This window comes from Bombus vosnesenskii, unplaced genomic scaffold, assembly GCF_011952255.1.
Source record: "Bombus vosnesenskii isolate JDL3184/JDL3185 unplaced genomic scaffold, Bvos_JDL3184-5_v1.1 scf7180000016274, whole genome shotgun sequence".
NCBI classification, from domain to species: domain Eukaryota; kingdom Metazoa; phylum Arthropoda; class Insecta; order Hymenoptera; family Apidae; genus Bombus; species Bombus vosnesenskii.
In genome coordinates, this window is record NW_022884343.1 from 1,973,671 (window position 1) to 1,999,447 (window position 25,777).

The 25,777-nt window shown below is 31.4% G+C and overlaps 4 protein-coding genes across 10 annotated transcripts; 1 reads left to right on the forward strand and 3 right to left on the reverse strand.

The window, feature by feature from the left end:
* Positions 1-40: 40 nt before the first annotated feature.
* Positions 41-4,018, reverse strand: LOC117242365 (45 kDa calcium-binding protein). Its single transcript, XM_033508959.1, has 5 exons — positions 3,496-4,018; positions 2,810-3,269; positions 2,044-2,307; positions 1,483-1,664; positions 41-1,335 (listed from the first exon to the last, which is right to left on the reverse strand). Exons 1-5 carry the CDS (start codon positions 3,547-3,549, stop codon positions 1,159-1,161), a joined length of 1,137 nt encoding a protein of 378 aa, XP_033364850.1. The 5' UTR covers positions 3,550-4,018; the 3' UTR covers positions 41-1,158.
* A 742-nt stretch (positions 4,019-4,760) lies between these two features.
* On the reverse strand, positions 4,761-14,514 carry LOC117242542 (sodium-coupled monocarboxylate transporter 1-like). Of its 5 annotated transcripts, XR_004495287.1 has the most exons (10): positions 12,235-12,622; positions 8,844-9,186; positions 8,392-8,617; positions 8,248-8,315; positions 7,752-8,047; positions 7,447-7,665; positions 7,120-7,303; positions 6,659-6,943; positions 5,700-6,512; positions 4,761-5,622 (listed from the first exon to the last, which is right to left on the reverse strand). XR_004495287.1 is itself a non-coding variant. In XM_033509313.1 (9 exons), the coding sequence occupies exons 2-9, from the start codon at positions 9,174-9,176 to the stop codon at positions 6,264-6,266; spliced, it is 1,860 nt and encodes a 619-aa protein (XP_033365204.1). In that variant the 5' UTR covers positions 9,177-9,186; positions 12,235-12,622; the 3' UTR covers positions 4,761-6,263. The 5 variants fall into 5 exon arrangements, 4 of the variants coding, with proteins under 4 accessions (XP_033365204.1, XP_033365207.1, XP_033365205.1 ...); XM_033509313.1 differs by having other exon boundaries at positions 4,761-6,512; XM_033509316.1 differs by lacking the exons at positions 4,761-5,622; positions 12,235-12,622 and adding an exon at positions 14,491-14,514 and having other exon boundaries at positions 6,264-6,512.
* A 2,351-nt stretch (positions 14,515-16,865) lies between these two features.
* Positions 16,866-21,968, reverse strand: LOC117242540 (putative sodium-dependent multivitamin transporter). Its single transcript, XM_033509308.1, is given in 10 exon segments — positions 16,866-18,994; positions 19,065-19,297; positions 19,389-19,606; positions 19,706-19,923; positions 19,981-20,100; positions 20,170-20,510; positions 20,594-20,815; positions 20,890-21,018; positions 21,770-21,820; positions 21,822-21,968. Coding segments are annotated over 10 exon segments (1,986 nt in total). The 5' UTR covers positions 21,954-21,968; the 3' UTR covers positions 16,866-18,672.
* Positions 21,774-25,773, forward strand: LOC117242541 (tRNA-dihydrouridine(47) synthase [NAD(P)(+)]-like). 3 transcript variants are annotated; one of them, XM_033509309.1, is made up of 6 exons: positions 21,774-21,913; positions 23,148-23,290; positions 23,553-24,849; positions 24,942-25,309; positions 25,394-25,522; positions 25,592-25,745. In XM_033509309.1, exons 2-6 carry the CDS (start codon positions 23,202-23,204, stop codon positions 25,662-25,664), a joined length of 1,956 nt encoding a protein of 651 aa, XP_033365200.1. In that variant the 5' UTR covers positions 21,774-21,913; positions 23,148-23,201; the 3' UTR covers positions 25,665-25,745. The 3 variants fall into 3 exon arrangements, with proteins under 3 accessions (XP_033365200.1, XP_033365201.1, XP_033365203.1); XM_033509310.1 differs by lacking the exon at positions 21,774-21,913 and adding an exon at positions 22,781-22,918; XM_033509312.1 differs by lacking the exon at positions 21,774-21,913 and adding an exon at positions 25,755-25,773 and having other exon boundaries at positions 25,592-25,676.
* Positions 25,774-25,777: the final 4 nt, after the last annotated feature.

The window sequence follows — 25,777 nt, forward strand, 5'->3', positions numbered from 1 at the left end:
GAAACACACGGTTTGTTTTAAGTAGAAATATATAATATTCTGATATTTGCAAATAATTTTTATTGCCACCATAAATGTACAAAAAAACACGTTTTATAAAGTACAAGATTGTTTCTTCGAGGAGGAACATTCATAATTTTTATTTCTACAAATTTCAGTCAACGTAAGATATATGTCCTCTATAATTACATATGTAACACATTTATGTAAATACTTCTTAAAGACGCAAATTAAATCTAATAATAGACAAAATTTTGCATGATTAGAATTCTTCAAGTTATAAAAGTTTAACGAAGAAACTTCTGTTAAACAAATAACCGTGGAGATCCACTGAAAGGACGGATTTCAAAATCTGATTCATATCTTCAACATCGTTCCTTTCAAGTTTACTATTACTGTCCATTTTCTTTCCCCGTTCAGAATTTGTTCTATCACGAATTAACAGAAAAGTGCAATAAATAATCTTAAAAAATCTTATAGTAGTAGACATAACCTTAATGGACGTCCTAACCTCAATTTCGAAAATAATATTCTACGTTAAAAGACTATCACAGACACGGTTTAAAAGCACATGAAAATCTTCGTTGTGCTTTTCAATAAACGTACAAAGTTCAATATATAATAGTAATACTGGATTATTTATTAGAGAGAGAGAGAGAGAGAAAGAGAAAGACATCAATCCTGGGTTAGAGGAACAGAGAAAACAGTATGATGCTTATCCTTGTGGAAAAATAAGTTCTTTAACCCATAAGTGTAATAATTTGACTTATCCAAACAAAACATTCAAACTCTTAATTTATAAGTTATGATTATAAGGCTCAATCTAATTGAAAATTACTGAGACATTTGGTATTAGTATCATTTAGAAACAGATATTGTCTGCTCCGGCAAGAGTAAAAGACTCTTCTTATTGAAGAAAAGGTTTTTAGAAAACCAAAATTGGGCACAATTTATCAAATTTCATATAAAAACAACGCTATCATTATGTGTCGCTATCGATTAGGAGGTTAGGTTACTGTCAACAATAAGGTTAGGTTCCTAACAATAAAAAATGGCGCCCAATTTTGGAGAGTACGTTCCATTTTGCTTTAGAAAATTAAAGCAGTTGTCCTCTTCTCTTTACTTAAACATTGAGTCTCTTTTTTCAATCTTGAGCAATTAAAACTCGTCGTGGAAACTTCTTTCCGTGTCTACCATTTTACTACCCAGGAACAGGTCCATTTTGCTCAGAATCTCGGATAGGTTCAATTTCTCGTCGAGATTCGTATCTGACACACTTATTAAATGTTGGGCTTCTTGTATCGCGTGCCTTGGATTTCTTGGGTCTATATACATCTGGAATAGAATTTTAATTAAAAAATTAATGAAAAACAATAAAAATGAAAAAGTTCAACAAAAATTTGTTTCCCTTAATATGTATAAATATATGCTTAATAAATTTAATAAATGTGCCCCTGAAAATGGCAGATTCAGATTTATTACCAGAAGTTCTGTTCTATCGGCTTTTCCATTTTTGTTCTTGTCAATAAGATGTCTGAACTCCTTCCGCCTGTCGTCACTTCCGCCTACCGCTTCTCGTTTGTCTTCCTTCAAGTCCAGACCCATCCCTTCTGAGGGTAAATCCGAGAATTCATCTTCTGTCAACTGTTCATCCCCATCGCGGTCTAAAATAGAAAAAAGATAGAAGAATGATGTAAATTATTATTCTATCGGTACAGAATCATTATTCTTAACATTATTAATAATACAAAAACATTGAAAATAATTTAGATTACTGAGAATAGAAGTAAAATTGCAGAAATTGTTAATGTTAATATTATGAAGAGAAAAAAGCATTGATACTATAAAAAATTAGTATAAAAAGGGAATTAGGAAAATTGTTAGTTATCTTTGACCTTGAAAAGACCAAAAATGATGTAGCACACTAAAAGAATCTTTAAAATTAAATGTTTAAAATAATAATTGTAAAAACAGCCAGAAATTAAAATTCACTCATAAAAGTTAAAAAATTACGTTTCCAGATAAAATACGAAGTGTCCATACCAAACTTCTCAAATAGATCTTCCACCATTTGCAGTAAGGCCCTATGACTGCTCTCAGGGTGGGTGAAAGCCAGAAACTCGTCGAGTGCCAATCTCTCCGGATCATTTCTTGCCGCTTCCGCCCATCTAGCTCTGTCTCTCATTATACTCTCTTTTAAGGTACGCGACATATCGCTGTGTTTCTTGTCATGCGAGCTCACATAGCTCTCGGGAAATCCGTGGGACCTGAGAAAGTGCGCGTGATACTCTTCCCATGAGATCTCGCCTGGAATATTCAGAGGGAACGTACAATTTTACATTCTCTTTCATATCTACTTTCTACTGGCCATTAATTTAACATTTATCGTCTAGATAAACTGAAAACATTGAATATTTTACATTGATTTTGAATTACACTGATTTTAGTTTTGAAATTTTGAAATTTTTCTTGAAATAATTTACTTTCTATTCAATTTTGTATAATTAAAGGATTAGTATTTATATCACAGTTGAGCTTAAAGTTTAGTTAGTGTATAGTCTCCTTTCTTCTTGTATTCTCAGGAAAAAATTATTGTTTTTCAATGTTTTTAAAATTTTTCGTAGAATTAGAATAGTTTTTAGATATTTTTTTTTTTTTAGAAATTATTATATATTTATTTGTTCTGTATTCTTCTACATTCAAGTGACACTTGTGTCTTCTCTATAAAGAAGAATATCTTCTTTTAAATTTGTATCCTAAATCTCCAAAATCTACATTTAAACTGATCTGTACAATAAAAATTACTCACCATTCCGCGGATTATTATCTATAGCGGTAAATAAACCAACATTCTCTTTCATGGCTCGGCTGATATGCTCGGTAATTTTCGTATGAATCCATCTAGCCAATTCTTGGATGTCCAACAATTGATCCTGATCAGTATCAGCTCTTTGAAAGATATTCTCCAGCAAAGTTCTTGGATTCTCCTGATTCTCTGCCTCCTCCACGTCCTTGATATTCTTATCAATTTCTTTATAATGTTCCAAATCCCTCTTGTCGGCCGTCACTGCTTCCAGCTCTATGAAAAGATTCTCAATCATGAATCCTTTGTTATCTTGTACAGCGGTGGTGGACGTCAGACTCCTTAGGGGCACGTTTCTGTTGTACTTGAAGAAGAGCAGGGACAAATAAATAACGAGAGGCACTAGAATGGTCCAACGGAGAAAACGGAAGCACCGTAAATCTGACTTGAAGGTGACTTTGTGTACCTATTCAGGAAGCATTGAGATAAGTGAAATAAAAATTTCATTTGAAGAGTTCTTCTCAGAAAAATTTTATTATTTATCTGCTTATATTTGGAATTTTTATTAAATATTCTATGATTTTCTTATTTCACAGCAGGAAACAGCATTGAAATAGTCTAATTACTGCCTTTATTAAGAAAGTCTTTTGGAACATAGAAAAAAGAATGAGAAAACTACATAATCTACTTACAAAATAGGAAAGATACATGGCTGGTTCTCCCTTTACAATGCAAGACCACCACATACCATTATGCAGCCCCAGAACTTGAAGCTTTCCATTTCTACATTTAATCTTCAATTATCATCACTGTGACTACCTATCCAGCCTCTCAGAAATCATTGCTAACAATCACTCATAGGTCCTTACGTTAAACATTATCACTGATGACACTGCACCATAGATACTCATGACTCAACACGCGTCAAAACAATTCAAGCTAATAACAACAATCCTACAAATGTATTCAGAGCTTGTATGCACTTGGTAAGAAACATTGAGTAAGAAATGGAGTATAAATTAACGACACAATATTAATAATGAAGTAATTTAGTGTAACAAGACAATTTATGATGATGACACTGCACAAAGTCTATTTGCTGCACTAATAACTCTCTGTTCTTTGACAAAAACACGAATATCAAGCAGAACTCTGGCTGCACGTTGCCTGGCGAAACGTTAACTGCGTATTGATCCACTTTCACTGTCGTGTCCTTTCTCTATAGCTCTCTCTCGCTCTCTCTCTCTCTCCTCTCCCAATGGCGTTCCCTGTTCCACTTTCATCGCCGTCTCCGTCACTGTTCCTCTTATCACAGATGCATATTCTCTGTCTCCTGATTGAACTGTAGTGGTAAAAGTTGGACCACAGCTTCTTGTTCCTCTGATTAATTTTCTGGACCAGCTTTTGGCTCTCCTTAGAGCAATGACCTCTTAGTTGTTTGTGTAAAAGTGAAGAGAATACATATGATACCCAAACATATATGAAATATTGAAATATAATAAAATAATTTTGTATCTGGATTCCATTTTTTAAATTATGTTCATAAGCATATAAATCTGTAGACATTTATTATCAATCGGAGTAAATGAGAGAATTAAGAAGATTTCATTAAAGAAAAGAAGAAAAATATCTTCTTTCCAGTCCTTTCCCTCTTATTTTTGGAATTTTATTATTCTTAGGGAAATGCTTCTATTTAATATCTAATTTATAATTATAATATCTAGATTTCTTGAAAGTATTTATTTTTGTCACTCACTTTTTATTACATCTTTTCTTATTTAAAATTAGATTTCTTTTTGAGACAATGAAAGGAGAGCTAAGAAAAAGTTCTATTAAATTAATACATAAAGATTCACACCCAAAAACTCGCATATTTAAATTAATATATGATTACGTATAATAATAGAGGAATATTACACAGGAAAGGAATAGAAATTAAGAAATGAAGACTGACAAGTGTAACAAAGCTACCCAATACATTTCTCTTCTTATATACACAAATATTCATATTCAAATACTTTATCTAATAATGAAGAAACTTACTTAAAATATATTCACGTATATTCTCAGCTACTTAAATACTCGGAAGAAACGAAGTACAGATCCGCAGTCAAGTGAAAGAATGATTTTTCATCTCCACAATATAAAAAAAGAAGAGAAGAAAAAAGCGAAGAATAAAAAAGAAGAGGAGAAAAACCATTCCAGAGTTAACAAGGCGTCAAAAAGAAGATTCCTAAACGAATCGTTGACGTTTCACGCGGTAGAAGCTTCTCAGGGCGGGATTGGTGCTTGAAGAGATGAAGAAAAGTATAAAAATTCTTTTCTTTACGAAAGAAAAGAAAAAATTACACTCGTTAAACCTTTAACATACTGATAAAACATCAACTGGAAAATTTTACTTTTAAAAAGTAAATAATCTTTTCATATTAAAACGAAGAAGATTCTTCAAATGTAAAATAACAGTTGCCTCCACTTACATTAAAAGTATGAATATAAAAATAAAAATAATAGAATAATGTATTTCTTTAAACATGATAAAAACTTACAGATAGAATTTCCTAGTGATTAATTTTTAATTATTGCAACCGCCCGCGAGGAGGTTTCTTGCTCAGGAATGGTTGAAATTCACAATTTAAAGTAAGTACTATATCAATAATTACTGCCATAAATACGCTATTCTACACAATCCCGAGTCGTCTCCTGGCAAGGAGTCTTCTCTGAGTATCCTTAAGTATGTAAGTATCCATGGTCCTTCTCTAAGCTACTAAGATTTTTTTTCTTCATCAATATTTTTTAAATACTATCTTCTTCATGATACACTAAAAGTATAAAAAGTAAGATACTTCATACTCTAAAAAGTATTCTTAATTGAATCTCTTTGAAAGAGTTTTGTTACTTTGGCTTGTCTGTTTGTAATGCTTCACTCTGTCCTGTTTAGGTTTCAAAACTTTAAGTTTGTAATTCAGAATCTTCTCATCTATTCTTCAGTTGTCAAGGTAGAAGTACTTCTTAATAGTCAATATTTTAGTTGTTCTTCTTCTCTTCGAGCCTTATGTAAGCACCATAATCAGAATGAAGCAATCTATGATTGTACTTTGCAAACTTATAATGAATTATGAAACCCTAGCAAGAGACAACAAAATTAATTCTCAAAAGTGTTCTAATCATTTCTGCACTTATCATTTTGCTATTTAGCAAGTTTCTTTTGTTAAAAACTAACACGTAGACTTTTCTAGTGCAGTCAGCGCAGATCTTCCCTAACTGACTATAGAAAACAACCTTAAAGAAATAAAAATAGAGAATATACTGTTGCAATTAGGAACTGCTGCCTTTTGGACAAATTCTTTGGAATATTCCCATAACTCTTTAAAATAATCTGATCGCTCTCATAATCCTATAATCTCAAGAGGAAGTTTCAGTTCCTAAAATCTTCCCTAAATGTACTAATAGGTATTATTCTTCATATCTTTGGACTTTTAGTATTTTCCACCTGAGATTTTTCATCGTCCAACTCCAGACCAAAGTTTGTGATACCATGGACATTATTGGCACATGGTTTTGTTTTCATACACAACAAAGAAGCAATGGGTGGACTCAGGAGGTTCTGGTCGAGGTCTGCTGAGTTCTGAAAACCTGTAAAACAGCTCACAATCACGCCTACCAACATTGTCAGGATGCAACCTATTCCACTGTACCATAGATAACTGATCTAAAAATAAACGGAACGAAAATTAAAGTTTTAAAAACTAAATAATTAATTATCATTAAGGTCTTTGTTCTAGTGGAAATATAAAGGTCAGAAGCTACTAAGAGAAACAAATAAATAGAATTATAGGAAAATAATAAAATAAGTACCTTATATATGGAGTAAACTTCATCATTGTAGTCATTTGATTGTTTTAGGTTTATGTCTGTAGTGTTAATGCATGGGCAAGCATCGACTGACACTGGCTTGTTGTCTAGGTGAATTTGACCATTTAGTAAAGCAATTTGAGCTCCCAGGCCAATCCAAAGGACAATTACCATACTGGTGATGGCACCAACAATTGCTCCTTTGGCATTTGCCCATGGAATAAACATTCCCAAAGAAAATAATCCCAGGGTAATACCCCCGACCATGCCATTGAACGAAAGTGCGACCTGCAAAATTAATTTTCATCCACCATCATGTCAAAAAAGTAAGTTCACACTAAATATATTATGTTAGAAATTTAGCACAAACTCATGGGAAAATTATTGTTATGGATTAAATTTGATAGAGCAATTACTTTATAGAGATTTTGAAGAAAAAGAATGGTATATGAAGAAATTGATACCTGAAGAACGCTGCCAAGTCGTTCTACGACAAAAACCAAAGTGAAACTAAGCGCTCCAAAAAAGATACTAATCCACCTAGCATAAATTGCACCCTTCCTGGCTGGCATTTCCATCTTGAGTACCCCTTGGAGAATGTCTTCACAGGTTATGGCCGCCAGGGAATTCAGAGCACTTGCCACAGTTCTAAAACATTTTCCAAGATATATTTTCTTCAGTTTGGAATCGTTACAAATTTTATCTAAATATTTCTTCTTTAAATATTAACCCAGCTATCTTATTAATTAGGAAAAGGATATGCAACATACAGAAAAAGTTATTCAACATACCCCAATGAGGCAGCGAAGATCCCAGCAACAAAAAAACCAGGCACTCCCTTGAGACTACCCATGAAATTCATGACGTATAGTGGCAACAATTGATCCTGGCCACTTATATAGCCAGCTAGTAGAGGATCACAGTCTTTGTAAGTGCTATAGAGCACCATACCAGTCAAGAAGTTTACGGTATATATTATAATCATACCAAAAGCTGATACCCATAAGGCTCTGGAATAGAATGGTAAATTAAAGCAATATGAAACTGAAGATATGTAAATTTTTTATTTATTTAATAAATTTTTGAATATATTTACGTTCTAACTTGACCAATGTTTTCTACGCTAAGGTACTTTTGGACGGAAGCTTGATTGCTACAGAACATGCTGGTCCAGTAAATGGTCCCACCAATTACCACGCTCCAGAAGCTATGTCGGACAGTTGGACTGGGGTCCATGTTAAAGAATTCCATTCTTCCAGATTGTTCGTTGACTTGCCATACTAAGGAAGGTCCTCCTTCCCAAGAAAGACCACATCCAACGATTAGGAAGAGGGAGCCGAGGAGCACCGCTGCTTGGAAGGTGTCCGTCATTATGACGGCCTTCATTCCACCCTAGAATGGATATAATAAGAATAATAAAATAAAATAAAAATAAAAATGAAAGAAGAAAATGAAAAAAAAACGCTTAGAAAAAAGGGTAGAAGATTTGAAAGAAGAGAAATGGGAAGAAAACAAAGAAGAAACTAAAAAAAAAAAAAACAAAGGAACTTGAAAAATATATCTTCGAATTAATCAAAGTGAAGGATAGATACCTGTGAGGCGTAGAAGATACAGACTACGTAGACTAGAGTGACGGCTATGTAAGTATTGAGGCCCGTGACTGTAAGAAGAGAAGGCACATTAATTACGAGAGGGCGCGGATTAGTCGAGTCGTATCACGTTTCATTGAAGCTCACCGTGACTTAAAGCTAACGCTGGCGCATATACAGCTACAGATGTATAGAAGATCATCTGCAGCATGTAAAGACCTCCGGCAAGTAGTCTGCAATGCCGGTTGAAACGAAGATTAAGATACTCATAGCTCGAGGTTAATCTTAGTTTCATGTAAACCGGCAGGTATAGGCAGGAGGTAATGGGTACAACCAAAATAAAAGACAGACATGTCATCCAGAATTGAGTACCCTGTAATTTTTCAAACAAACGTTTTATCATAATAACTGTAGTGCAGTTAGAATTTGATGAGTCAGTATATTGGATATAAATGTTTAATCACCAAAAAGTAAGAAGATCTGTATAATTAGAAATCCATGGATCTCTAAATTATATTCATAAAATTAATTAAAAAATTTATTTTCCAAAATAAATCTAAATCTACTGTATAGAATCATACCCTTTTAAAAAAATATACCTGTTCATACATTTCGGCAGGATTTCCCAGAAGTTCAATAGCCGTAATAAAACTAGCAGCCAGTGACATCGCCATAGGCAACGTTCCCATGCTTGAGCCACCAAGCAGGAAGTCCTGGCTAGTTTCCTGCTTCTTAGCGAAGAAACCATAGAAAGTACCTATTAGGCATGAGATTACCAACATAGCAGCCAACACCATATAGTCGGCCCATGAAAAATAGTAGAGAAGGACGGGATGGTTTTCTATGCATTCTTCTTTTGTCTCTGCGGATGGCCGCTGTTCTGCTGAAGAAATCGCCAGACAGAAGAATAGTACCAAAACACGCGACCTCATTTTTCAGGAGCTTGAATACAAAAAGAGAATTTTCTCATAAATGTGAGTTGTAGCTGTTTTTCTTCTTTTGAAATAAATCGGAAGTTAGGATGTTATTTTGATATAGTTTCTTCTTTTCATTTTGAATATTTTTAACTTTTGAGAGTATTAAACTTTTATACTATTTTCTACATTTTTTAAGTGAAGAAACGTGCTCATAGATTTTCTAATTACTGTATATTTCTTTCTCTATAAATTTCCACAAATTTTGAATCTCTGATAAGTAGAAAATTTTACTCTGATAAGTAAATTTTTATTAAACGAGTTGTAAAAAATTTTTTAAATTCAAATTTACTAAAAATATAATAAATATCGATTATGAAGATACAGGAAATATAAGTAAGACTAATTGAAGCAAATGTCAATTGTACTCGGCATTTTCCGTCCTTGAGCTTGATTTATTGACACTCGATCGTGTGTTTTCTATAGATCTACAATCACGTGGAAAACGTAGCTAGCCGATACTTCTGCGCTACCCAGATTGATTTCCATTATATGATCGGTTTCCATATCATTTTACATATCTGCGGTATCACGTAAATTATTAAATATGTAAAAAACATAACAACTGATTTTTCCTTTCAATCAGTCCATAATCAATTTCTTTTTAATTTTCAATTTCGATTTTCATTTTTAAAATTTATTATTGAAGATTGGTATCAAAACATTGGTAGAAAATTCTCACAAAACATTATTTTGAGATAGTTATATTATATAATTATATCTTCTTCAATCTAATCTTCCAAAGAACAGAATGATTTTCTATGAAATTCCCCAAAATTTCTTCCCCTTGAATCTTTGTCTTCCCAAAATTCTGAAATATCTCAAAATCTCGGTATCAGTATATTATTAAAAAATATTGCCATAAAATATTATTTTACAGATCAATCTGTCAAAGAACAAAATAATTTTCGAAGAAATTTCCAAGACTTACAAAAATTAATCTTTCAAAGAAGAAAATAATTCTCAAAGGAATTCCTCAAAATTCCATCTCTTCCTCCATATATAAAAGCATGTATCTCAAAACAAATTACATTTTCTTGTTTCATTTGTTACAGATCTGTGTTTATCGGCTGCATTGAAACCTAAATACTTAACTAACAATTGCTCGTGTCGATCGATCCAGTATGAATACACAGACCAAATGGGCTTAGTAATCGTTTAGTCAACTTGATTCTTTCTTACATAAGCAAAGTGTGTGTTGTATGTGTGCTTTGGTTGGAATGGAACGATTATTGAACGTATATCATGTCTCACCAATAGTGTAATTGTTTAGAAGGATTTGCACCGTAGTTGTGACTATTAACACCGGCGTTCGATCATCATTAAGGAATCTGGTTGACCCTAGCCAAAACAAATCAAAAGTCAAAAACAAATTTAAGTCAAAAACAAATGGGTCCAATTTGTTCAAACTCAGGAGGAACATGTAATTAAACAAGGAATCATAGTCACATCTTCTATCATATTCATATGTAAACAATTTTATGCACATGAAAATCTTCCATTGCATTTCAAGTCAATATAAGAACACTTTCAAATCAATTTTGCATATCTCTTCTTTCTTTCTTTTTATTGAATTTTGGATATTTTTTATGCTTTCTTCTTTAGTTTATGAAGTATTCAGTTGCTATATTTTGTCTTATGCAATTTATAAATATCTCTTCATTTTTTAATTGGATGAATGTGTCCATAAATTTTTTAATTTTTGTACGTTTGTTCTGCTATAAATTCCCACAAATTTTCTATTTCTATATTTTATTTTATATTTCTAATTCTTATTTTCTATAGATTCCCTGGTTTTTGGTGACTTTCTATAAATTTATTCCTCTACAAATTTCTATTTTATCCTTCATTACCCATTTTTCATTTTATGCTAATATCTGAAATTATTTTATGTAAATTTTAGAATCTGAATCCCAAACCTAAATATTTTCTTCAATAAAAGACCCATAAAAATCAAACTTATTTTTTAAATATTAGATATTATATAAAGTGAAAAATGAAAAATGACAGAGAACTTTTTTGTATGTAGATTTCATTTTTGGAGTACTTTTGTGAAAGAGGAGGTTTAAGTGTGGAATCTGGATTTCAAAAATTGTAAAACATGACGCTATCACTAGTAAATTTTTATGATTTGTATTGTAATCCATTTAAAAGCTCACAAGCGGAAATACAGGACCTTCCTTTGATAATCGCAAAGGGAATCAGATATCCGTAAATATTATCGCCTCTTATAGGATAGCTAAATGAATGAAGGAGGTAATACCACGTTATTTATTCTTTTCATGACATCTGCCTTGTATTTCAACTCAATTTTAACAACTTATTACTGTAGAATGTGCAACTTTTCCATAAATTAATCGTTTTATTACTTTTATGAATTTTGTGATACTTGTTTTCTCTTCCTATGATTTTTTATAGATTTTCTGATCTTTGTGAATTTTTTTATAAATTTTATAATTTTTTAGGTATCTTAATTTCTGAAAATTTATACAAATTCTCCAAATTCTGTAAATTTTTGTTTCTATACATTTTGAAATATCTTGCCAAGAAATTTTCAAGAGTAACAACATTTTCAAACTATTGATACCTTAAAATCTTATGCTCAATAACTTTCAAAGCATTTTACCCGAAACGTTTAACTTCTTCAAGAAAAACTATGCCTCCAATCTTACTGAAGACAACAAACATTAAACAATCATTTAGGATATAATAAAGAATATTTTCAAAATTAAATTTTACTTCTTCACTTTAGTAGGGGCATCAAATTAAAATTTTACCAAAACCATTGAAGAAATTAAAAAAATTTTCAAAATTAAAAATCTTACCATTTTACTTTAAAAGCTTACCCTTACCTATACAAAAGCCGACAGATACTTTTAAAAAACTACTCAGTACACAAACAACAAAAATATCTTCAGAATTAAAAATTTTACTTTTTTATTCTATTAAAACTTATAGACACCTTTAAAAAAAACCACTCAAAATATCAAGAAAGATTTGCAAAACAATATCTTACCTGTTAACAACTTCTAGATAACCCAAACGTAGTCCACCTTCCCAAGATGGAAAAATAAGAAAAAGAAGAGAAGAAGATATACAAAGAAAAATATGAAAATGATGGTCTAAGGCGCTAGTGATGTCGTGTAGTTGGTAGAAAGGTACGAAATTGCAGCTGTATAATCTTGCTGCTAGCCTTCCTGACGTAACGCATATATGCTCGGATTTTTTAGCGAGCAACGGATCAAACTAGCTCTTCAGAATTATCCCAGATGGAATTGAAGAAGTCGTGACGAGAAACTTTAGCTGACTAATTAATTGGGACTCTCAGTTTCACGCGTCTTGTTTGGAACGGAGCCGGCGGATTAAGCGGAGAACGATTTCAGACTGTCGTTTTAATTGTCACATGTGTCCATTTATATGAACCAGCCCCTTCCAGGACTGCGAGTTTCTTCCATTCTGCGGACTTATGAAAACGATACTTATGACCACGATAATTACGCTGTTATTAAGTGGCCTACGTGTGTTTAGGGTAAAGACATGATACTTTAAGCTATGAGGCGAAGTGGGGCGAGGGTGTAATATAAAATTGTTAATTAAATGAAAATGGTAAGATGTAGAATGTAGATTATGTCTTCTAAATTTTGGTAATATTAATTTGATACTTTGAGGATGGAATATTGAATAGGTAGATTTTTGTTCTTAGAGAAATTAGAAAAATTGTTGGTTAGGTGGCGTTTCCAATTTTTCAAACTTTTTAACTTTTTTTTGAAAACTCTTCTCCGTGACACTCTATTGACATCCCATTGATTCTCGTGCTTTAATCAAATTATCCTAGTAAGAATTTTATATCGTTATATCATTATACCAAGCAAAACGTGGCACAAGAAACAAAGAAGAAAGAAAGAAGAGACTTTTAAAAGAAAAAAATTTAGAAAAGAAGAGAAAGTAGAGAATTTAAGGAAAAATTTTAGTAGAAAGGAAAACATCGAAAGAAGAAATGAAAACTTGTATTTAATGTTATTATATCTTCTTTAAAGCAGAATGTATCTTATGTAATTTTGAAGATTAATTTAATTGATCCATGTTTATGTGGAAGACACCGTGATCTTCCTAAATTCTCAATGACAGACTTATTATTCATAATTAAGCGAAGACAGTCAACGTCATAACTTAGAAATTACTTTTAATTAGTAAAGTTTGACATAGAATAATAGACTTAACTTAGAATAAACGGACGCTTAACGCTGATAAAATCTTCTTTTAATTTTTGTTATCGACGATCCAATTGCTACCGAATCTTTCTTTTATTTTCCTTATAATTTCGTAGAACTGTTGCTCCAGATTGGAGATAAACATGATAAAATTACACACGGTTTCTCTGTTTATTGATGAATTTGCCAATTCAAATGCTAAACAGCTGTTATGCATCGTAGACACGGGAAAAATTATGTTAATGGCAATCGATAGTCGTCATGGTTTGACGCAATTTGATAATAAGATATTTGCCGCAAATGGTGTTAGCTATCTATTTATAATTACAGCAAATACTACAATATGTCCATCAAGTATACAAAGCTCTTACTATACAATCACAAAACGCAAAAGAAAGAAATGTAATGGTAGGAGAAACGAAGAAATCATGTATTACGTAGAAATTTAATCCAATGCTTCCAAAAATGAAGAAGAGTTGAGCAGAAGAGTATTCTAAATCTTCTTTATTTTTCGTTTTCTTTTTCTTCTTCTTTTCCTTTGTTCAACATTATAATGCAAAGATATTGAAGAAAAGGAAAGTCTAACTGAAGAATATTCTGCTATAATTGCAGGACAAATTCAAGAAGAAATGAGGAAAGGAGAAATTATGAAAAATACTAATGTAAAGTATTAAGAAGAAAAACAAATTCTAATATAGTTACAAAGCAAAAATTCAAGAAGATATTATAGGAAATACTAATGCAAAATGCTGAAAAAGAAAAGAATTCAAGTTTAGGAATATTTTAATATTTTAATACCTCATTATATAATTTTAATAGGGAAATTTAAAAAGAAATGTAGAAGCAGAAATTATGACCAATTCTATTACCAGAATACTAAAACAGCTGAAAAGTACAATTGCAGACACTTCTAAGTAATTATTCCACTTTTGTAAAACACCAAAAGAGACTAAAATGGAAAATGTCATATTTAAAGAAGGGAAAAATGCTCTAAATTATAATTTTGTGTAACAAGTTACTATTTTCTCCGATTCTTCGCTCATTTTCTTTAATAAACTTACCATTTCCATGTCCTTATCCTCCACAGCTTCCATGAAGTAACTCGTACTCGAAAACATACTTTATGAAGAATGTCAAGAGATACCATGAACAGTTGCAGGAGCAAACTCGCGATTGCAATGGTTTCCTCGATAAAGAGAGCTGATAAACTACCACTACCCGCTCTGTATGCTGAAGATTGGAACATGAAAAATCGACACCAACCAGAGTATACATGAAAACCATGTTTGCAGTCAGTTGGAACGGGATTCAACCGGTTACCATTTAGAGGGTTGTAAATCAACAATATTCCTCTAAGTTCTACATCTCTGACACTTTCATTTATATCATTTTTGTTATAAGTAGCAAGCAGACTCTGAAAAAATTAACAATGAGAAAGGAAGGAATATTTCATAATTTAGGAGGCAGAAGAATTAGAAGAGTTAAGTGTAATTAACAATTGGAATTAATAACGAAGAAGAAAGAAAAATTAAAAAATTTGAAGTTAAAAGATTATGCAAAAAGATTTGATAAAAGTAGGAATGAAGAACTTGACAGTCTTCATCAGTGAAGATAGTTGAAGATAATTTTAGGAAAAATGTACAATGTGTTCATGACTAAATATAGGAGATTATCTGTTATTCATTCTAGCAACGGAGAACTCATGAGTTTTTCTGAATGAATCTGTCATTTTATCGGTTTTCTAAATGTGATTGTCTTCTAAAATTTTTAGCTTACATTTTGATAATTGAAACATAAGTTAATTCACTATGGCGAGGTGATTACGCCTGCACTATGCGTATGAAAACACAAAAGAAGATGGTGGGGAGAGGCAAGAAATGCTCCAGATTATATATGACACAACGTGATACAATGAAATTCTCTTCCTCTAATGATTATAGTAATTCTACTAGGAACGCATGATTCATGTTGGGTTAAACAAGTTACACCGCTAATTGATGAATGAACACACCGAAATAAATAACATTACTAACCAGTAATTACACATTTAGAGATATCTAGTAAATTTCTTCTTCAAAGAATACTTCCAAATGATTTAACAATTGATGGCAATAAATATATAAATATATAAACTATACAAAGTATAAATGTTAAAGTAAAATGTAAAATTAATCTTCTTTTGAAGAAATATTGAAGAGATGTACTGAAGAAGATATTTAAAGATATTGAAACTTTTTCCCATTTAATAATTAATTTATTAGATTGTATAAATATAAAGATTAAAAAGGTTTTAAATCTAAAATTAGTATTCTACTAAAGAAGATATTGAAATTTTATATAAATGAAGCTATATTCTAATTCCTTAGGTTAATTAGTAGTTTCCTTTTAAAAGAATCAAAATAAAATTAGTACTTACTCTTTCGTCAAACAAATTTTCAATTCACAAACAATTAAAACAGTACTTTAAATTTGTGAAAGCTGAGAAATTTGAATTTTTCATACACTCTACGAGCTCGAGAGAAACGCATAAATACGCTCATACACACACACACACACACATGTATTTTAAATACACTATTCATCTATAATCTATACTTTTGGTTTAGTCTAATTTAATAAAATACTTCGGCTGTCAAAATAATCGATAATTCTACACGTTTTCTGTTTTTCTTTCTGTTCCTTAGTTTTGCTCGCATAATGCCACACGATCAAGATAAAGAGACCGTTGACTTCGAAGGTAAACAGGAGGATGATCCTGTGTATAGAGTTTCAGGGGAAAGAGAGAGGAACAGGGAGAAAGAGAACCTTAGAAAGATAAACAGAAGTAAGTATGAGAATAAGTAAATATAAATACATCTGTATATTATACTATCAGATTCATAAAAATTTTATTTAATCGAATGAAATAAATCATTATTTAAATCACTGTAATGTTACAATAGCTTCTTTTCACAATAATTTGTTTATTCATTAAAACCAGGAGGAATGATCAAAAGACAAATATAAGATATTTAATAAGATACATATTTGAATTTATACATTCAAAAATCCTATACTGAAATATTCAATATAGCAGATAAAGTGATTTTTGTACAATAAAGTAAATTATTTATTGTAATAAGTTGTCAAGAAAAGAGAATGCAGTATTATTTTGTATTTATTATAAGTTAAGACCAGAAAATTGATTAGTATAACACAAATCTAAATATTTATAATAAACATAAAACATTCATTTATTAATTTTTTAGTAATTCTAATTTGCATATCCAAGAATCTCATACTTACTTGTCAAATAAGATATACAGTATAATAGAAGACTTAAAATGGTAAATTTTATATATGTATTTACATCTAACGGCAATTTCATGCTGGATAATCGTATTCGAAAGAGAATTAACTAAGTCGAGGAAGACTGAGTCTTTCAGAGGACATGGATAAGTATAGCATTCGACACCTCGTTTAAAAAGAATGTCAGTTAGATTTCCTGATGGATTAATTGGCTGTTAAAGAAGTAGTGGACGTGGAAAATGGCGGTCACAGTTTCGCTAGAAAAATAATTAAAAAGAGCCCAGTAATCGAAGCGCGAGCCACGGATAAATTGAAACTGGTTTCAACTGGCCACTAGTAGTTTGATCTGGGACTTGCTTCTCTCCAGATGCACCTTAGATCGTTCTCTTTCTTCTGCGAGAACTTCTTTTGAAATACACGTTGTCCCCTTTTATTTTTCTTTTAAAATTTCATAACACTAATTCCTACAAAAAATTAAACTTGTAATTAATTTCAAACAAATTTTTCCATTAAAGAGTCTGACAAATTTCAAATATAATTAAATTTCATTTGCTGGAAGTTAGTTGTAATATAAGTTAATGCAAAGTATGTTAAAGAAGTTATGTTATGTTATTCCCTGGAATAATTCATAAGAAGTCTTCTGATTTGCTTTATTGAAAGAGATATAATGTATTAAAGAGGGAATTAAAAGCTACAAATTTCAGTTCTAAGCTAGTCCATCATTTCTAACAATAAATACTCATTCCTGCTGCTCGATTGTCTTACTGTTAATTGTAATTACTTGATTCTTCATTGGATAAACAAGAGGAGAAACTGAAAATAATTGCTGCTACTCATAGCATCGTTTCCTTTCACACATACATTGTTTTATTGACCCCTGTTGCATAGTACAGCGAAGCTTGGATAAATATATTGCTACATTCTACTGACTGACAGACTAGCCGAAAAAAATGACGGAAGTGTTGCATATATCATCACACTAAATAACAAACCTATTATAAATATAAAATTTACACTCTACGGATATCTGTTTTGGAAAACATCATGAGTTATCCATAGAATACTCTGTATTGAACTATTGTATATAAAAATATATCTTTTTATATTCAGAATTAAAATATAGCCTCTTTTGGTAAGAGAGTATTATTACTTACATACAATTTTGTAGTGCATGTTTCTCAATTCTAAAATAAAAAGAATCATTATTTAATTAATTATCGTCCAATTGTAAAAAAGATTAGACCTGTTTTTCTGGTGCATCTACGAAAAATATAATTCCATAAAGTAATTTGTACAATATTTGTGATACTTAAGAGTGAATACATTAAGTATCTGTATTGAGCAGATGTGCGCAAATTCTTTGGAATAAAAGACATTTCTTTTGGTACCATAAAAATTCGCATGCCATCGTGTCTTTGTCATTGATATGTGAAACAAAATAAGTAACTTGTGCATTTCTGTAAAACATCTTATAGACAAATTACAAAATGGCAGTTTAGGAACAAGATGGAAGACATTCGCTTGATAGTGAAATACTATTATCTAAATAATTACAAACAAATAAGTAATTATTATGGGCTAAAAGCACCGACAAATACCTTTTTATAATATAATATTGGTGTTTTGAACTGACATGTCCAAATGGGCAATTTTCTAGCCCAGCTGACTCATTCTAAAATTACCTCCAACAATTTATCAATAAATATATGAATCCCGCTTTTTATTTCTCCCAAAGCAGTACAGCCAAACTACGGTAAAATTAAATTTAGTATTATAAATATGGATAATAATTTAATTTTCCTATTCATTCTTTGGACATGTCATCTTTTTTCTTTTAAGGGACCAACTTAAGTGGTTTCAAGTCCCGTACAATACTTAGGCTTACAAAACAAAGTATGGAATGCCTAGAATCGAAAATGCCACTTGAAGAAAGCAAGCGATTAACCAAGTATGCATTAAAGTTTGGTGGTATTGGTATTATCAGAAGTTTCCACCACATCATTAGCCGAATTTACATTGAAAATGTACTTCTTGTGCTCAGTAGCATTCTTTGATACCACGTTCTCACTACTACTAGAAATCTCCCTATTCCTGTGACGTATACGTTCTCCTATTACAGGGAAGAACAAGTTGGTATCCAGCCCAACTTTCGGTTCTTTATATATCCGGTTCAAACAGTAACTGAGGCCTAATCCAATTATGAACGTCATCAAAAATCCAATTGGAGCATACCACATATAAGAGACCCGATACACATAGAGGTAATCATCTGATTTCCTAAAATAAAACATTATTTCATTATAAAATTTCCTTTTTAAAAGATTAATTAAGGTTAGGAATTACTTACAATGGTACTTTTTCCATAGGGATGAAAATGGTTGCATTTGAGCAACCACTATTGGTAACTGGTAGTGTTGTTGGAATAGGCCTGGGTTGTCCAAAAGCAACCCAAAACAAAAATGCTAGAGACACAGTAACGCCTATTACAGACCCTGTTTCAGAAGCTGTTTCTGTGAGCATTCCAAGAGTGAAAAGGCCTAATAATGGACCGCCCACTACCCCAAATATTGTTAGGCCAGCCTATAACATCAATAGAAGTAAAACTTTCTTAAATGAAATCCCGACAATATTTTATAGTATTCTTATGATTTAATTGGTAAAAAAAGGATACCTGTAAAACACCTCCCAATAATTGTGCCAGAAACGCCAAGGCAATGGAAATAATTCCATAAATGAGGGCAAGTAACTTAGCCATGGTTGTCGACATACTCGTAGAGAATTCCTTACCACAACATTTTTTATATGCTGGTTTTAAATAATCTTCTAGTGTTACTGCTGCCAAAGAATTTAATGCTGCTGAAATAGTGCTGAGACCAGCACTAAAAATACCTAAGATATGAGAATATATTAGTTTGAAGAATTTACTTCACCTGCATTAACACATTTTTAAGCATTAAGAGGTAAAATAAAAATATCAATAAATTTTACCTGCTATGAAAAGACCAGGTAAACCAGGTTTGTCAGACATGGTGTCCATGACATACAAAGGCATCAACATATCTGTAGATGATATCCTTTTTTGAAGCAAAGGATCACATTTATAATATTTACTATATATTGCTAATCCTGAGAAACACGTAGTCATTGAAAGTATTGACAAAATTGGCCATGCCAGCCAAAGTGCTTTCTGTGCTGCTTTTATATCTCTAAAAATATTATGTAAAATTAATAACATTTCATATCTTACTCATTGTGATACTTACCTCACTGTTAACAAACGCTGTACTTGAACTTGATTTACGCCATACAGTGATAGAAACGTGCATAAACCACCAATAGTGAGCGACCACCAAGTATGTCGAACTGTGGGGTCTATCGAAATACTTGGAAGATATTTCATAATTAGTTTATCAAAATTAAGATATCATTTTTCATTATGCCACACATTGTACCTGTCAAATTCAATCCTATGTCCTTCCTCCGCTATTTGCCAGATTCTGCCTATACCTCCAGCCTCGTTAGCAGCTATGATGATAATAATAAAGACAGAAACAAACATCAGCAATCCTTGAAACACATCTGTGATTAAAACAGCTTTGATACCCCCTATGCTTGAATAGAAGGCACATACTAAGCCAAGGATAATAATACTGCCAGTTTTAGAAATTCCTGTTGTTGCCTCTAATGCTAGAGCGGGAGCATAAAGTACAACACCAGAATACAAAAGCAATTGCAGCCAGTACACAAAACTAGCCATCATTCTAGCTCTGATTCCAAAACGTTTTTCTAAGTACTAGAAAGAGATAAATATGTAATTTAAATATACATAATTTTTTATCATTTTTATTTTGTTTAAACGAAATTTATCATACAAACCTCATAAGCGCTTGTTGCTTGGAGTTTAAAAAATACTGGTAAAAATCCATAACAAACAAGAGGAGTTCCTATGAGGTATGATAAATTAATTACTACAAACTGTGTTCCATATGTGTAATTTTCTGCAGAAACTCCTAATAAAGTAATTGCAGACATGAAGGAAACCACTAGTGCGACAGCCACAGGTGTGATGCTCATTGACCTGCTGGCAATGAAGTATTCCTGTTAAGAAAATAATTTTGTTTTAATTTAACATTGTTTTAGAAGCCACAATTTTAAAAGAATGATGTATATACCTCCATAGTTTTTTGTCGTCCACCACTGAACCGGTAATAGATACCTATGCCCAGACTTATGCATAGTGTGACTGCTATGACTAGGTAATCTTCCCATTGTAATGTACCTACTTCTTCCATACTATTGTTCTATTGATATAAGCAAGGAATACTCTATTAATTTTATACACACAGATGCATTAGGTAATATATATTAAACAGAAAATAATTCTATGTAATAGTCAAAGAAGAAAATAAAGTTGAAATACATTCTATAAGTTCAAACTAAAAGATCAAATTAAGAAAGATATAAGTATAATCTCCTAATCTACCTTAAGCACCATATCTTTATAATGTGTGTTAAGTATTATTTTCTAATATTATCTACTGAAAGCAAAACATAGTTTTGCATCACAAATGCTTGGATATGTATCACATTTAGTTCAAATTCTTTTTAAAATAAAAAAATTCTTACTGAAGAAAAAGAATATTATAAAATCTAAGAACCTGTAAGATAATGCAAGAAGCAGACTATATAGGCATATAAACATATAGAGATCAAAGAAGTTCATATTTAAATACTGTTCACTTATCAGTTATAAAATAAACAAATTATATAGTACAGACCAATTATAGTATCATCTAGGACTCTCATAGTGCACAACAATGAATATAGTGACCCATATTTATTGAGTTGTGAAATTAGCGATAGTTCTTATCAACCGCATAAACTTCATGTAATCCTATTTCTTTGATCATTTAAGTCGCTGTGTTTGATTGTATCGAAGGACTAACTATTGTTGATGATGTAAACAATAGTTTACATGGTTGTTAAGCCGTTTCAACGATAATTCGTATCGATGGATAGAAAGATGTATCGTCAAGCATATTGCGAACTTACCGGGACCGTCACAACGTCGTTCACCGATGCAACTGACAGAAATATCTCGCTACGACGGATCGCTCTTCATCCGCGTCGCTGTTCTGTCTGTTACTGACTGTTGGAGGACTTTAACATGCTCGATCTTTCGCATGAAAAAGTAGCGTGAGTACACAAGGACACGTGTAGAAGTACGCAACACCATATTGAAACTATGCGCGTGCGGGTTTAAACGGTACGAGAGTACCATTTTAAATACATTTCTGTATCATTTCATATTACTTTAAAAAATATTGGAATTTTATTGGAATCTATGGAAATTTTTTATTTAGATTAGGAAACTTCAATTTGCTCAGAAATGTTAAAAAATTTCAGCGCACTTTAAAAAATATTAGAATTTAATTAAAATGTTTATTTTCATTCTTTAATGAGGTATTTAATCAACAATGAATTGGTCTTTATATTAAGCATTTGTTAAGAATTCCAATCTCCTAAGAAATATTGAACATTTTTAGCATATATTTTGGAGAATATATCTAGGATTTTATTAGAATTCTTCTATGAAAATTTTTATTTTAAACTGGCAAATGCAGGAAGATTATTTTTCTTCGTTAATTAGATTTTTGATGAATATAAAGCATTATATCGAAAACTAATTAAGGAATAAATTAAGGTTGGGAAAAAATTGGGCATAAATACTTAATAAATAACTCCATAGAAAGCTTAATAATTTAAATCATTTATAGATTATGCAATATTGTTTTATTAGTAAGAAAAGGGTGCAAATTAAATTTCTTTTTATTTTAAATACGATTAGGATTCAACAGTTTTATTGTGAGAGCCACTGTTCTGTACTTTTAAATTACTGTGGTGACATAATTAGAGGCAAAGGTAGTCGATATCTATTTACATAGCCACTAATATACGCAAATAAATGCATCGGTATTATAAAGTTAGCCATTTTATTTATTCTGGATAACTTAACAATATTTTTTAACGTTTCATTAATGTTTTCAAATCATACTTAATTTCAGCACACTCAGCTATATGTTATACATCTGTTATGCAAAAATTACGTAACACGTAATCGATATCCTGATTTAAGAAATCATTACCTGGAATTAAATAGAAACTTAATTAATTGGATGAAGCTACAAAAACTCGATAAACGTGACTATTAATTTTTAAATTATGTAGAAATGAAAAATCTCACTGTAAAAATTATTTTACACTAAAATAGTAATTAAAAATAAAAATATTTATAATAATACTCCAAATGCATGATACTCTGAGCTACAGTAAAATTGATTACTATTTTCTACTAATTTCTTCTAATAATTAAATATCTTCCGTGATGGCTGATTAATAACACCGTTTTCACTGATTCGTGAATTCTCAGAGTTCTCGACTGATCGATCTCTCGAAATCTATTCAGGCAATCGACTTGTTTGAAATGGCAGATTACAGTGAAAAATGTGTGGAAGATTGTTCATTTGATTACAGTGATGATAAACAAAAAGGTGTCTGCTTAATTAAAGAAGAGTAAGTAATCATTGTTATTTTGACTATTAACATTCAATTTTTTCAAGGTAACTCATATAAATAACATATATAACTACATAACCTCGATTTGTTCAAACCGCGTGGCATTCTGTCATTATGCAAAACTTTTCTGTCGAACGCAATAAAATAAAGATCACAAAAATACTTCTATGTCGTAATATTTTCTTAAGTAATTTATCTTCCGATAAAAAAAATGCTTTTATTTTTGTATAATAAATTTATCCGTAATAAAATGTCACAGGTTTATTATAGAAGATCATGTAAGACTTCTAAGTGAAAAATGTTTGACTGAGACTGACAAGCAGAAAGTATCAAATAATACAACTAATTTAAGTGAGGATGTTTCTATATTGGATGAGCCTCCAACCAAAAAGCTTAAAAATGATGATAAAAAAGAAAAGCTCAGGGGGCAAAACAAAGCAAGGCCACCACCATTTAAGACACAGCGTGAACTGAATTTATGTCCCTGGATAGCTGACCAAGCAGTAGATGAGCCTGAAAGGAAATGTGATAATAATCAGTGCATATTTTTGCACAACAGAGTTGAATATTTAAAGATTAAGCCAGATGATATCACTGATGAATGCTATATCTTTGAGCTCACCGGCAGGTGTCCACGTGGTGCTGCCTGTAGGATGGGTTCCAAACACTTGACAAAAGAAGGTTTGAATATTATTGACAAGGAAAAAATGGACGAATTTAGGAAAAGGCCTCCTTCTACAAAAAATCATTTAGCTAAAGATATTCAGACACAATTAAGAAAACACAAATATAATTTTTCTAAATCTGAAAATATTGTTAAGGCAAATGGACCATCTAGGAAAAATATAGGAACAAAAAAGGTTAAACAAGAGCCAGAGATAGAAAAAATTAAACAAATTGATGAATCCTTGGACAGAGATAAACTGGAGGTAAAAGATAGTCCAATATTAGATACTTCTATTAATGAATCTAAGAATAAAGCTCGTGAGACTCAAAATACAGAGAAGAAACTTGGCCCTATTGAAGATTATGATTTAATAAAATGTAGGGACTCAGAAAAGAAAAAAATTGATTGGAGGAATAAGATATTGTTAAGCCCATTGACAACAGTAGGAAACTTACCATTTAGAAGAATATGCAAAGAATATGGAGCAGACATAACTTGTGGAGAGATGGCTCTGGCGCCAAGGATATTGAAAGGAGCACATGAAGAATGGGCTTTGGTAAAAAGACATGAATCCGAAGACATTTTTGGTGTACAGCTTTGTGGAAACAACCCAGGAGTATTAACAAGATGTGCACAGTTGCTGAATGAAGAAATTGATATTGATTTCATTGATTTGAATCTTGGTTGTCCCATAGATCTAATTTATAGACAGGGAGGAGGCAGTGGTATGCTGAATCGATTAAATGTTCTAGAAACTGTTGTGAAATCTGTTAATCAGGTTATGAATATACCTTTAACTGTAAAAACTAGAACAGGGGTTTACATAGATAAACCTATTGCACATACTTTGATGCCAAAGTTTCGTGATTGGGGTGTGTCCATGATTACTGTGAGTAAGTTAATTATACTCTGAAGTTGTTATGATAAGACTTTAATAAATTATGTTAAAAAATATTAACTATTAATTGTGAATTAATGTAGGTTCATGGAAGATCACGTGAACAAAGGTATACAAAGTTAGCTGATTGGGATTATATAGAAAAATGCGCGAAACTAGCTGATCCTATTCCAGTATTTGGAAATGGAGACATTTTATCATATGATGATTATCGAAGAGTTCAAGATGCATACACTTCTATATATGGCATCACCATAGGACGTGGGGCATTGATAAAGCCATGGATATTCACTGAAATAAAAGAAAAGAAGTTGATTGATATATCAAGTTCAGAAAGATTTGAGATCTTGAGAAAATATTCTAAATATGGCCTTGAACATTGGGGCTCGGACACTCGTGGCGTCGAGACAACAAGGAGGTTTATGTTGGAGTGGATATCTTTCTTGCATAGGTAATTTTGATTTTTTATACATATATACATATGTACATTTCTATACATATGTTGTGTAAATTATTAAATTCTATTTCTATTTAGGTATATTCCTGTTGGAATATTAGAGAAACCACCACAAAGGATTAATGAAAGACCTCCATTTTATAGAGGCCGTGATGATATGGAAACGCTAATGGCCAGTTCAAATTGTGCAGACTGGATTAAATTATCGTAAAAATATTTTATTTCAATGTCATATCTAACGCATTTGCTTTGTTTTAACTTAGACTTCATTTTCAGAGAAATGTTACTAGGAAAAGTGCCTGAAGGATTTCATTTTTTGCCAAAACACAAGGCGAACTCGTGGAAATAATAAATGTGTCACGTAAACAAAATAGTTTTATATCATAATATTTTTCCTTCCTATTTTTAATATACGTTTACCACATAGAATAAATTCTAGGTAAAAGAACAAAAAAATCGTTT

What these genes read in the sequence shown, in the direction of transcription:
- LOC117242365 (XM_033508959.1), bottom strand. Translation starts at nt 3,549, where the DNA reads ATGTGGTGGTCTTGCATTGTAAAGGGAGAACCAGCCATGTATCTTTCC. An exon ending in AGATAATAATCCGCGGAATG is followed by an intron (nt 2,308 to 2,809) that starts GTGAGTAATTTT and finishes TGAATATTCCAG; the next exon opens with GCGAGATCTCATGGGAAGAG. An exon ending in AGATCTATTTGAGAAGTTTG is followed by an intron (nt 1,665 to 2,043) that starts GTATGGACACTT and finishes TTTCTATTTTAG; the next exon opens with ACCGCGATGGGGATGAACAG.
- LOC117242542 (XM_033509313.1), bottom strand. Translation starts at nt 9,176, where the DNA reads ATGAGGTCGCGTGTTTTGGTACTATTCTTCTGTCTGGCGATTTCTTCA. An exon ending in CTGCCGAAATGTATGAACAG is followed by an intron (nt 8,618 to 8,843) that starts GTATATTTTTTT and finishes GAAAAATTACAG; the next exon opens with GGTACTCAATTCTGGATGAC. An exon ending in AACATTGGTCAAGTTAGAAC is followed by an intron (nt 7,666 to 7,751) that starts GTAAATATATTC and finishes ATTCTATTCCAG; the next exon opens with AGCCTTATGGGTATCAGCTT.
- LOC117242541 (XM_033509309.1), top strand. Translation starts at nt 23,202, where the DNA reads ATGGCAGATTACAGTGAAAAATGTGTGGAAGATTGTTCATTTGATTAC. An exon ending in GTCTGCTTAATTAAAGAAGA is followed by an intron (nt 23,291 to 23,552) that starts GTAAGTAATCAT and finishes AAAATGTCACAG; the next exon opens with GTTTATTATAGAAGATCATG. An exon ending in TGGATATCTTTCTTGCATAG is followed by an intron (nt 25,310 to 25,393) that starts GTAATTTTGATT and finishes ATTTCTATTTAG; the next exon opens with GTATATTCCTGTTGGAATAT.